Below are 13,219 nucleotides of genomic sequence, written 5' to 3'. Positions count from 1 at the left end.
TTTGTTCGTTTTAGTTCGTAATTTTTTTTGCATTTGTTTTTTTTCATTTGTTTTTTTGCGTTTTCGTTTTAGTTCTTTCTTTTTTTTGCGTTTTTGTTTGAGTTTGTTCGTTTTTTGCGTTCGTTTTTTTGCGTTTTCGTTTTAGTTTGTTCATTTTTTTGCCTTTTTCCTTTTTTCTTTCTTTTATTTTTGTTCTTTTTTTGTGTTCTTTTTTTTGCATTCTTTTTTTGTTCGTTTTCGTTCGTAATTTTTTTTGCATTTGTTTTTTTGCGTTTTCGTTTTAGTTCGTTCTTTTTTTTGCGTTTTTTTTTTAGTTTGTTTGTTCTTTTGCGTTTTTGTTTTAGTTCGTTCGGTTTTTTGCGTTAGTTTTTTTGCGTTTTCATTTTAGTTAGTTCAGCCAGTTAGTTAGTTTAGCCAGCCTCCTCTTTCTGAGAGAAGAATCACACGATATTATGATGTAATATCCAGTGACTCTCATCCAGTGACTCATCCAGTGACTCTCATCCAGTGACTCTCATCCCGTGACACTCATCCAGTGACTCTCATCCAGTGACTCTCATCCAGTGACTCTCATCCAGTGATTCTCATCCTTTTTGTGTTCTTTTTTTGCGTTTTTGTTTTCGTTCTTTTTTTTTGTTCTTTTTTTGTGTTCTTTTTTTTGCATTCTTTTTTTGTTCGTTTTCGTTTTAGTTCGTTCGTTTAAATTTTTTATTTTATTTTTTTTTCGTTTTAGTTCGTAATTTTTTCATTTGTTTATTTGCGTTTTCGTTTTAGTTCGTTCTTTTTTTTGTGTTTTTTTTTGTGTGTTTTTGTTTGTTCGTTTTTTTGCGTTTTTGTTTTAGTTCGTTCGTTTTTTTGCGTTCGTTTTTTTGCATTTTCGTTTTAGTTAGTTCAGCCAGTTAGTTAGTTTAGCCAGCCTCCTCTTTCTGAGAGAGGAATCACACGATATTATAATGTAATATCCAGTGACTCTCATCCAGTGACTCTCATCCAGTGACTCATCCAGTGACTCTCATCCAGTGACTCTCATCCAGTGACTCTCATCCAGTGACTCTCATCCCATGACTCTCATCCAGTGACTCTCATCCAGTGACTCTCATCCAGTGACTCTCATCCAGTGACTCTCATCCAGTGACTCTCATCCAGTGTCTCTCATCCAGTGACTCTCATCCAGTGACTCTCATCCAGTGACTCTCATCCTTTTTGCGTTCTTTTTTTGCGTTTTTGTTTTCGTTCTTTTTTTTTGTTCTTTTTTTAATTTCTTTTTTTTGTTCGTTTTCGTTTTAGTTCGTTCGTTTACATTTTTTATTTAATTTTATTTTCGTTTTAGTTCGTTCTTTTTTTTGCGTTTTTGTTTTACTTTGTTCGTTTTTTGCGTTCGTTTTTTTGCGTTTTCGTTTTAGTTAGTTAATTGTTTTGCGTTTTTTCATTTTTTTTTATTTTTGTTCTTTTTTTGCATTCTTTTTTTGTTCGTTTTCGTTTTTGTTCGTTCGTTTTTATTTTTTATTTTATTTTTATTTTTGTTTTAGTTCGTAAATTTTTTTGCATTTGTTTTTTTTTCATTTGTTTTTTTCGTTTTCGTTTTAGTTCGTTCTTTTTTTGCGTTTTTGTTTGAGTTTGTTCGTTCTCTGCGTTCGTTTTTTTGCGTTTTAGTTTGTTCATTTTTTTGCCTTTTTCCTTTTTTCTTTCTTTTATTTTTGTTCTTTTTTTGTGTTAATTTTTTTGCATTATTTTTTTGTTCGTTTTCGTTTTAGTTCGTTTGTTTTTATTTTATTTTTTTTTTGTTTTAGTTCGTAATTTTTTTTGCATTTGTTCTTTTTGCGTTTTCGTTTTAGTTCGTTTTTTTTTTTGCGTTTTTTTTTTTGCGTTTTTGTTTTAGTCCGTTCGTTTTTTTGCGTTTTTGTTTTAGTTCGTTCGGTTTTTTGCGTTATTTTTTTTGCGTTTTCGTTTTAGTTAGTTCAGCCAGTTAGTTAGTTTAGCCTCCTCTTTCTGAGAGAGGAATCACACGATATTATGATGTAATATCCAGTGACTCTCATCCAGTGACTCTCATCCAGTGACTCATCCAGTGACTCTCATCCAGTAATAATGATAATAATAATAATGACTTGGATTTATATAGCGCTCTTCACTGACCCAGAGCGCTTCACAGAGTCCATTATTCGTTCATACACAGTCATCCCGGTGGTGGTAAGCTACAATTGCAGCCAGAGCTGCCCTGAGGCAGACTCACGGAAGCGTGGCGAATAATCATCGCCTACGGCCCCTCCGACCACCACAAACATTCATTCACATGCATACACATTCATACGAGGCAAGTAGGTTAAGTGTCTTTTTGTGTTATTTTTTGTGTTTTTGTTCTTTTTTTGTTCTTTTTTTGTGTTCTTTTTTTTGCATTCTTTTTTTGTTCGTTTTCGTTTAAAAATTTTATTTTATTTTTTTTTCGTTTTAGTTCGTAATTTTTTAGCATTTGTTTTTTTTCATTTGTTTTTTTGCGTTTTCGTTTTAGTTCGTTCTTTTTTTTGCGTTCGTTTTTTTGCGTTTTCGTTTTAGTTAGTTCAGCCAGTTAGTTAGTTTAGCCAGCCTCCTCTTTCTGAGAGAGGAATCACACGATATTATAATGTAATATCCAGTGACTCTCATCCAGTGACTCTCATCCAGTGACTCATCCAGTGACTCTCATCCAGTGACTCTCATCCAGTGACTCTCATCCAGTGACTCATTCAGTGACTCTCATCCTGTGACTCTCATCCAGTGACTCTCATCCAGTGACTCTCATCCAGTGTCTCTCATCCAGTGACTCTCATCCAGTGACTCTCATCCAGTGACTCTCATCCAGTGACTCTCATCCTTTTTGCGTTCTTTTTTTGGGTTTTTGTTTTCGTTCTTTTTTTTTGTTCTTTTTTGTGTTATTTTTTGTTCGTTTTCGTTTTAGTTCATTCGTTTTAATTTTTTATTTAATTTAATTTTCGTTTTAGTTCGTTCTTTTTTTTGCGTTTTTGTTTTAGTTTGTTCGTTTTTTGCGTTCGTTTTTTTGCGTTTTCGTTTTAGTTAGTTCATTTTTTTTTTCTTTTTTTTCTTTTTTTATGCATTCTTTTTTTGTTCGTTTTTGTTTGAGTTTGTTCGTTCTCTGCGTTCGTTTTTTTGCGTTTTAGTTTGTTCCTTTTTTTGCCTTTTTCCTTTTTTTTTCTTTCTTTTATTTTTGTTCTTTTTTTGTGTTCTTTTTTTTGCATTATTTTTTTGTTCGTTTTCGTTTTAGTTCGTTCTTTTTTTTGCGTTTTTTTTTTTGCGTTTTTGTTTTAGTTCGTTCGTTTTTTTGCGTTTTTGTTTTAGTTCGTTCGGTTTTTTGCGTTATTTTTTTTGCGTTTTCGTTTTAGTTAGTTCAGCCAGTTAGTTAGTTTAGCCAGCCTCCTCTTTCTGAGAGAGGAATCACACGATATTATGATGTAATATCCAGTGACTCTCATCCAGTGACTCTCATCCAGTGACTCATCCAGTGACTCTCATCCAGTAATAATGATAATAATAATAATGACTTGGATTTATATAGCGCTCTTCACTGACCCAGAGCGCTTCACAGAGTCCATTATTCGTTCATACACAGTCATCCCGGTGGTGGTAAGCTACAATTGCAGCCAGAGCTGCCCTGAGGCAGACTCACGGAAGCGTGGCGAATAATCATCGCCTACGGCCCCTCCGACCACCACCAACATTCATTCACATGCATACACATTCATACGAGGCAAGTAGGTTAAGTGTCTTGCCCAAGGACACAACGGCAGTGGAATGGACATGGGCTTGAGCGGGATTCAAACCACCAACCCTTCGATCATTGGACGACCGGCTCTACCCCTGAGCCACGCCGCCCCAGTGACTCTCATCCAGTGACTCATTCAGTGACTCTCATCCCGTGACTCTCATCCAGTGACTCTCATCCAGTGACTCTCATCCAGTGACTCTCATCCAGTGACTCTCATCCCGTGACACTCATCCAGTGACTCTCATCCAGTGACTCTCATCCAGTGACTCTCATCCAGTGACTCTCATCCTTTTTGTGTTCTTTTTTTGTGTTTTTGTTCTTTTTTTTGTTCTTTTTTTGTGTTCTTTTTTTTGCATTCTTTTTTTGTTCGTTTTCGTTTAAAAATTTTATTTTATTTTTTTGTTCGTTTTAGTTCGTAATTTTTTAGCATTTGTTTTTTTTCATTTGTTTTTTTGCGTTTTCGTTTTAGTTCGTTCTTTTTTTTGCTTTTTTTTTTTGTGTTTTTTTTTGTTTGTTCGTTTTTTTGCGTTTTTGTTTTAGTTCGTTCGTTTTTTTGCGTTCGTTTTTTTGCGTTTTCGTTTTAGTTAGTTCAGCCAGTTAGTTAGTTTAGCCAGCCTCCTCTTTCTGAGAGAGGAATCACACGATATTATAATGTAATATCCAGTGACTCTCATCCAGTGACTCTCATCCAGTGACTCATCCAGTGACTCTCATCCAGTGACTCTCATCCAGTGACTCTCATCCAGTGACTCATTCAGTGACTCTCATCCTGTGACTCTCATCCAGTGACTCTCATCCAGTGACTCTCATCCAGTGTCTCTCATCCAGTGACTCTCATCCAGTGACTCTCATCCAGTGACTCTCATCCAGTGACTCTCATCCTTTTTGCGTTCTTTTTTTGGGTTTTTGTTTTCGTTCTTTTTTTTTGTTCTTTTTTGTGTTATTTTTTGTTCGTTTTCGTTTTAGTTCATTCGTTTTAATTTTTTATTTAATTTAATTTTCGTTTTAGTTCGTTCTTTTTTTTGCGTTTTTGTTTTAGTTTGTTCGTTTTTTGCGTTCGTTTTTTTGCGTTTTCGTTTTAGTCAGTTCATTTTTTTTTTCTTTTTTTTCTTTTTTTATGCATTCTTTTTTTGTTCGTTTTCGTTTTTGTTCGTTCGTTTTTATTTTTTATTACATTTTTTTTTCGTTTTGTTCATTTTCGTTTTAGTTCGTTCGTTTTTATTTTTTATTTTAAATTTTTTTCGTTTTAGTTCGTAATTTTTTTTGCATTTGTTTTTTTGCGCTTTCGTTTTAGTTCGTTCAGCCAGTTAGTTAGTTTAGTTTAGTTTAGTCCCGACGCTGGTTGAACTGGAGCTATGTAGCCAGCAGGCTAAATGCTCCCGACGCTGGTTGTACTGGAGCTATGTAGCCAGCAGGCTAAATGCTCCCGACGCTGGTTGTACTGGAGCTATGTAGCCAGCAGGCTAAATGCTCCCGACGCTGGTAGAAGTGGAGCTATGTAGTCTTCTGGACAACAACAACAACAACAACAACAACAACAACAACAACAACAACAACAACAACATAATCCGAGGCAATGAAGTGTTCGCTGCAGATCCTCCTTCCCTGTCCAACAGGCTGATCGCGCCGCCTGAGTGCAGCCAGCCTGAGCCAACGTGCCAACAACACTGTTTTTTTCACTGGTAGTTTGTGGAAATTAACCAACTTTCCTCTCTCTTTCACACTGTAAATTAGTTTGAACAGCCAGGAGCAATACAAAAAGAACCACCGCGGTCCCGTTGTTTGGTAGGCAACATTTGACTGACCCGACAGTCCATGTTTACTATGCAGCTAACCCACAGTGTATACACCAAACCAACACCGTGACGTCAGCAACAAAATGGCGCTGCCTATGGCAAAAACAGAGAAATTATATTATATTTTTCAGACAAATAAGCAGGATTTCACATTTTATTATAGGACCCTGTCTTACACAAGGTACACAACAAACAAACTAGGATCACATTGTTCACTGCTTCATCTCCACTTTAAGTATAGAGGGCAGGGCAAACATAGACCAATGAAAGCAGATCTCCCTGCACTATTCCTATTACACTGTTATATTATAATAACAGCAACCAACGAATTAAGCTGTACAGCAGATGTGCAAAATATGATTGCAATATTGCACATTGCAATGTGCTTTTTTTGCTCACAATGTAAAATGTTCAAATTAGGAAAACAAGTCCTACTGTACATTGAAAACCCATTTCTGGTCAGAAATGTCAGAGATTTCTCTGCAGAAGCACAGAAGATGGTTACTGCAGCTAATTTCCCTCTCCTGCATAAGATAGCCCTTCACATTCTCACAATGTTTGGCTCAACCTACAGGTTGTGACTCTGCATTCTTTGTGCCAAAGTTCAAAGTCTTAACAACAGACCAAAAGCGCCACTTCTCTCATTAAGCAACAGTGGTTGACACAATGTACAATAGTTCTAGACTTATTTGGACTGCTGCATACAGATACTTTGGTTTGGTTTTTGCAACCTTGTGTTAAGAATCGTGTTGCAAGTGTTTAAAAGTTTGACTGACCTTAATAAACGTGCCTTTGTCTTATTGAAAAAAAAAATTGTGGACCTTTGTGGATTTTTATTTGAATACCCCTAAACTAAAGAATGAAAACGTGTTTCCATTCATACTTTTTTGTATTTCTGGTTGTTTATGTTTGAATCTCTGATGCCTTTTAATGAAGCATTCTCACATGACTCTCTCTCTGGAAAGATCCGTCTTGTAAATAAGATCCGTCTTGTAAATAAGATCAATCTTGTAAATACGATCAATCTTGTAAATAAGATCAATCTTGTAAATACAATCAGTCTTGTAAATAAGATCAATCTTGTAAATACAATCAGTCTTGTAAATAAGATGAGTCTTGTAAATACGATCAGTCTTGTAAATAAGATGAGTCTTCTAAATAAGATCAATCTTGTAAATAAGATCAATCTTATGAATAAGATCAGTCTTGTAATATTTGTTTCCCCCTCCCTCACCAGCCTCCTCCTCCACGCAGCAGTAATATTTGTTTCCCCCTCCCTCACCAGCCTCCTCCTCCACGCAGCAGTAATATTTGTTTCCCCCTCCCTCACCAGCCTCCTCCTCCACGCAGCAGTAATATTTGTAATATTTGTAATAATCACAAACACAAACAACTACAAATTCTACAACACCAAGTGATCCAACTCCTACTACTGCTACCAGTCTACCCATGATGCCCCAACCAGTGCACTTCAGGGTTTTGCACACTGGTGCGATCCAAGGCTACAATATATACATTCTTGTTTTTTCTTGACTTATTGTGTTGTTTCTTCTTGACTTGTTTAACACAATGGGGACCAGCCACGTATAAATACGGGTTTCGGTGCCATGCGTTGTGGACCAGAGGCACGTATATAGCCGTGGCAAGTTGTTATTGTTTTATTCCATATTAATAACCGGATCAAGATCCCCGATCGGCTCTGCAGATCTACCCTCCTCTGTGGAATCGGCAACATGCAATACCGGCCAGATCCTCTTAGGGGCGCCATCGCTCCACTGCAGTATCATTGTGGGTGAATGGAATAGTTTTTTTTTTACCTTCCAATGCAGTATCATATTAGCCTGATCCCGAACCAACAGCATGCACTGTGGATCACGTTTCGAATCGCAGATTTCACCATGGAATAAGGGGATTTATCATCAACCAATGGACACATCGATCTACCAGATGCCGATCGATAACGGGGAAATGCTGCCGGGTATCACACGGGCTGACGGTAAGACCCTTTTCACCTAAATTACAGCCGGATTTTGGAGCTTGCTGTGTAACGCAAGTAGCCGATCGGACAATGTGGCTAGTTACACGGACACTGTTATCGGTAATCAATAATACTAAACGACGTCCCCCGCCGCCCCCCTTTCATCCATACATGCTTTGGGACAGCCCGGATCATATGCAGTTTAAGTTATTTCTTTAGCATATATAAAACAAAAATGCCGTTGAATATAACGTTAGTAGCAATTAGCTCCATAACTAGCTTTCCGGAAAATATATGAGACAAAATCTGCGATAAAGCTTATATTCACGGCGCTATAAAATCAATGGATGGATGGATTTTTTTTTTCTTTAAGCCATTTTGAAGGGACGGTTTATGAACTCAAGTGACAATGAGAATGGACAGATAGCAATACTATAAAGCATAGATATAGTTCAAACAAAACCCACACGTTTGTTTCCATTCCCCGGTCCTCTAGCCACTAATTAGACTAAGCCCATCGGTCGCCAAAGTGTTAAAGAAGGCGTCTCTGTTAAGCACTTTGAGTTGCATTCTGTGTATGAAAGGTGCTATATAAATGAAGATTATTCTTATTATTCAGTATGAGCTTGTCATGGACAACACTGGCTCTGGGTTCAGTAACAACGTCTTCACGCCACCCTTCCTCGGTGGCTACTACTTCTTCACGGCCCAGCCCTGCCACTACACTCAGAACAGCTCCTGGTTTATACTGGTCAACGGACATGGATTGAAAACTATTGGCTCAAATGTGAAAATCCCCAGAAAGGGAGGGGTGAAGATCGCCCGGACTCCAGTGGGTTTTTAACCCGGTTGCTGTTTTCCCATAATGTGACAAGAGATTCTGTCAATGTGCTACAATCAGCTTACAGTCAGATATGTATGACTAGTTTTGTGATAGGCATGCCCTTTTGCAAGTACATTGCTTATTGGCGGCCAAACAGACATAGGTGTGAAAGTGCCCTAATTTTTCATTTGTGTGATTCTATTTGGAGGATAAAATCAGGGGGAAAACAATGACAATAATTCATCACCGAAATAAACATTCTCCCCTTTCTTCCCTATGCAGCCAGAAACAACCTCCTACCAACTACTACAAGTCCTACAATATCTCCTACAACACCAACTACTACAAGTCCTACAACACCCCTGTTATCTCATGCTGCTTTCCCCTGTTTCCCCCATGGTCTCATGTTCCTTTTCTGTTTCTTTGCTTTTACTATGTTCCTATAACTACTGTCAGCGACTTCGGGTCATTGAGAAGCGCTATATAAATAAAATGAATTATTATTAGTGCTGTGAGGCGATTACATTTTTATCTTTATAAATCTTTATTTATCTTATCTTTTATCTAATTAATTACAGGATTTGTAATTAATTAATCTAATTAATCGCATTTTAATCGCATAACCATTTTATGCCTGATATTCTATATTCTATAATCATATTTCATGTCTCCGGATGGCAGAATTCAGTACTGTATCTACAAATCCTTCTGTTTAATCATCTTCCCTTTATTCATTTGCTTCGATTTTTTGTACACATGATCTCAATAAGGTGGTGAATGAGCTCAGTGAGCATTTTCTCGTACCCCGCAGATTTAACATGATCAAAGATGCAAAAATAGAGTAGATACAATAATTAATGATAATCGATTTTAATTATAAATTCATATTTGACCTTGAACTTGACCTTGACCTTATTATCGCCAAATCATACATCTATGGATAGGGAAAATGCTCATCTTTCCAATGGCAGGGTTGAATCTGGATTTAGTAATTTCCTTGCGGTTGTTACGATAATTAGCATTTTCCGTTAAATTCGTATTTCCGATAAATCGTATAAAACATCGGTAAAAATGAAAATATACACTTTGACTACTGTTTTTGATAGGGTTATGATCTTTACTCTTGGCTACAATTTTTAATTTTTTTTTTACATTAATACACCAAACAGACTTGATTACGGAGTGATCGATACAGGAAGAAAATCGAATCGATTTTAAGTATTTTATTACTGTTTTACTGCTGTGCTGATGCACTTCGTTTTTTACTTTTCTTATCATCTTAAACATCTAAAACACTGGGTTGATGTCTATTTTATGTGTATCTGGCAATTTGATGATTTTATGTCTATTTTATGTGTTATGAGCAGTGATGCCAGTGGCAGTAACTAGTTACTCTAATCTGATTACTTTTTTCAGTAAATAGTAATCTAACTTGTTACTTTTTACAAGCCATTAATCTGATTACAGTTACTTTTCCAAGTGGCTGTGCGTTACTATTTAGTTACTATCTCATAATGCTGATAAGAGAGTCAGGGGTATAGTCAGCTAGAGCGGAGATGGGACGTGCGCTCGCGCACGCACGCACACAGCCACACACACATGAGAATAACTAACTATAATACCATGTTTTATATTACACAACGGTTTTACAATTTTATTTTGAATTAAAATTATATAATATACATTTTCTATTTTATTTCGTTTGGGAACCACTGTCCTAGAGTGCCTGAGCAGTGGACAGCTGTGACCAGGGCCGGACTGGGGAAATAATTCATACAGGGAGATATAGCGCGAAATATAGCCCCAATCAGGCCACTTTTTAAGCAGGGGGTCTGGGGGTCCCCCACCAGGAAAATTTTTGTTACAAAGACTTAATTTCCTGCATTCTGGTGCATTTTAGTGCATGTGAATCACAAACTAATGAGCCAACAATTGCTTAGTACACTGTACTGTTATGAACCTCAAATAAAACTGTTGTGGCACTAGCAATGCTACTCTCTCCACCTTCAAAAAGAAAAAAGCAAGAGCACAACATATTTTTCTATTTACTATTATAATACAGTTAACCACTCTCTCCACCAATTCAAACAGAGCAAGAGCACAATACCATATTCACTTTACTGATGCACTACCCATCAACAGTTAAAATAGCCCTTTACACAAACATTAAATAACAGACCTTTCATTACAATACTATAATAACAGTAGCCACTGCCAGAATAGTGACACATGTATCACGTGTGGTGAGCACACGCATGCATGCACAACGAAGACAGAAGATTGCGTTGTCTCAATCATTTTAACTATAAAATGAGCTCAAAGTATGAGCTCACTGACTGAAATTTCCAACAAAAAGCATCAATTGTCAAATAATATTGATCACATTAACTAGACTAGATGTTTTTGAGGAAATTAGAAAGGGAACAACAACTTAACCCTTGTGTCTGATCAGATTCTTATTTTTTTGATAACTTTGCAGTGATTATGTTTGTAGCCAATGTGGCAAAGGTGTGTAATCTTTGAATTATCTTGGAATTATTTTGACTTTCTCTTTCATAAATTGTTTATTCAACTTCAGCCCCAATCATAACCACCACATATTGTTTTTTGTAATGTCAGATTTAACAACTCCTTTCAGAAAAGTGGGAGTGTGCCATCTGCCATTCCATTCGCTGTCAATCAGTTGTATCGCCTGGTCTCGCCTCCACCAATCACAAGCGGCAGCACGGCTCCATTGTGTGTGTGTGATCCGCGTGAGGGAGAGAGTCAGATAGTTCTCCAACTATGTCGCAGACAGTGAAATCCTGGTTTCCCACCCACCTAGGTTATCTAACTATCGCGCCACGCCGCCGCCACAACTAGAAACAATGGCCTGGCAAAAAATATATATATATTATAATAAAAAATATATATATATTATTATTTTCTTTTCTTTATAATTTCTTTTTTTTTATCTGTGCAGGCCAGGCCACCGGGAAAACTCCCAGTGCTCCCGATGGCCAGTCCGGGCCTGGCTGTGACCTTATATGGCCTGATGGCTGATGACGTCTCATGATGACCTGTCTGAGCAGCCAATCATGATTTATGACATTATGCACTTTCAATAAAGCATTATTTAAAAAAAAATAAACTGTTGTCATTCTTATGTTGTGGCAGCAGCAGGGGGGACGACGACGACTTTGTAACCTAGTTACTTTGATAATCAAGTAATCAATAAAGTAACTAGATAGTAATCTGTGGCATCACTGGTTATGAGACATAATGTGTTATGTGTTATGACAATCAAACTGTAAACAAAGAGGCATATTAAGATGTTAGATGTTAATATGAAAGATTACGTGATTTAATGTGATATGCCTTATCTTGACTGCTGTCTCTCTTGTGCTCATTCTATGCCTATGTCTTTAACAACTTTCAATAAAACTGTGAATTTTTATGATTTTATTTGGATTTATGAATCAATGTTCAGGGACGGTGCTGAACTAGGGGGTGGTCCGCAGGGGGGCTGTGCCCCCCACCTGGGAAGCAAAATTATCTGCAATGAAGAAATCCATTTGCTGTAATTTCCTGCAACTTAAATACATCATTTCAATTAAAAATAGCAAACACAAGTTATCCTAATAGAACATGACACAAGTGTAAGTTCCAAATAAGTAATTTATTTAACCTACATTAGAAACAGGTGTTTAGCGGAAGGCGGGGCTTGCAGCTCGATGCACGGGGCTGTACATTGAATGAAAGAGGAGGGGCTGCTCCCAATCCGGCATTTGCTAAATGCGCCGCCACTCAAAGAAATCAGACCTATCATCGTGATGTGATTGGAGGAAAGGGGGGCGTGGGCGGGCGCAGGATGAAAGTGGGTCGAAGAGGCGTCACTCTCTCTCTCTCTCTCTCTCTCTCTCTCTCTCTCTCTCTCTCTCTCTCTCTCTCTCTCTCTCTCTCTCTCTCTCTCTCTCTCGCCTTGTCATCTGAAGGTTCCCGGTTCGATTCCGTGGCAGCGCGTCGAAGTGTCCTTGAGCAAGGCACTGAACTCCTAACTGCACCTTGCACGGTCTCCTGTGCCGTCGCTGAGTGAACGGGTGAAAGTGTGGCTTACTTTGTAAAGTGCTTTGGATAAATGCAGCCCATTTACGATTCAAATTAAATTAAATTTTTTAATTTTTTTATCTACTTTTTCTCCCATTTTCTATTTTTCTCCCATCCCAATTTCGTATTGTCCAATTCCCTCCCCTGTCTCGAACGCTGTTAGGCCATGCCTGCCACTGGTCGGCTGCAATGTGGACCAAGCCTTGCATCACGTGTCCGTTGGTTACGGTACGGTACACAATGAAGCGGTTCGGTTCGGTACGGATACGTGTACCTTTACACCCCTACTAGCTGGACTGCCTTCCTGTCCTTAGCAGTGCAGATTCCATACCAGACCGTGATTGAGCTGGTAAGGACACTCTCAACCGTACTTCTATAGAAGTTGCTGAGAATTCTGGGTGGCATGACACATTTTCTCAGCCTTCTTAGGAAGTACAGTCGTTGCTGGGATTTTTTAATGATCTGTTGTGAGTCCAGGTGAGGTCCTCGCTGATGTGGGTTCCGAGGAATTTAAAGGTTTTCACCCTATCCACCTCCGTCTCACCTGTGTACAGAGGTGTGTGCTGTACACTCCTCCTCCGTGGGTCAATAATCATCCCCTTGGTCTTGTCTGTGTTCAAGGAGAGATTATTGTCCTGACACCAGGCCACCAGTTCCGCCACCTCCCCTCTGTACGCCTCCTCAGCTCCCCCAGTGATCAGTCCAATGACCGTAGTATCATCTGCCAATTTGATGGTACTGGTGTTGTTCTGGGAGGCCACACAGTGGTGTGTGAA

At 38.1% G+C, this 13,219-nt stretch overlaps 1 protein-coding gene across 1 annotated transcript in view; it reads left to right on the top strand.

Annotated features, from left to right (window-relative positions):
- The window catches only part of LOC311239874 (adhesion G-protein coupled receptor G6-like), a gene marked incomplete at its 5' end in the record, with an annotated part of 31,805 nt that extends 20,004 nt beyond the window's left edge, over positions 1-11,801 (top strand). Inside the window, one exon of the mRNA XM_084328318.1 lies at positions 8,640-11,801. Coding sequence (XP_084184444.1) covers positions 8,640-8,803 — 164 coding nt within the window. The 3' untranslated portion in view covers positions 8,804-11,801. The remainder of the gene's footprint in view (positions 1-8,639) is intronic.
- Between the last annotated feature and the right edge of the window lie 1,418 nt (positions 11,802-13,219).

The sequence above is a fragment of the Notolepis coatsorum genome, assembly GCF_963971535.1.
Source record: "Notolepis coatsorum genome assembly, chromosome: 14".
Classification (NCBI taxonomy): Eukaryota; Metazoa; Chordata; class Actinopteri; order Aulopiformes; family Paralepididae; genus Notolepis; species Notolepis coatsorum.
This window is presented reverse-complemented; position numbering and strand designations above follow the sequence as displayed.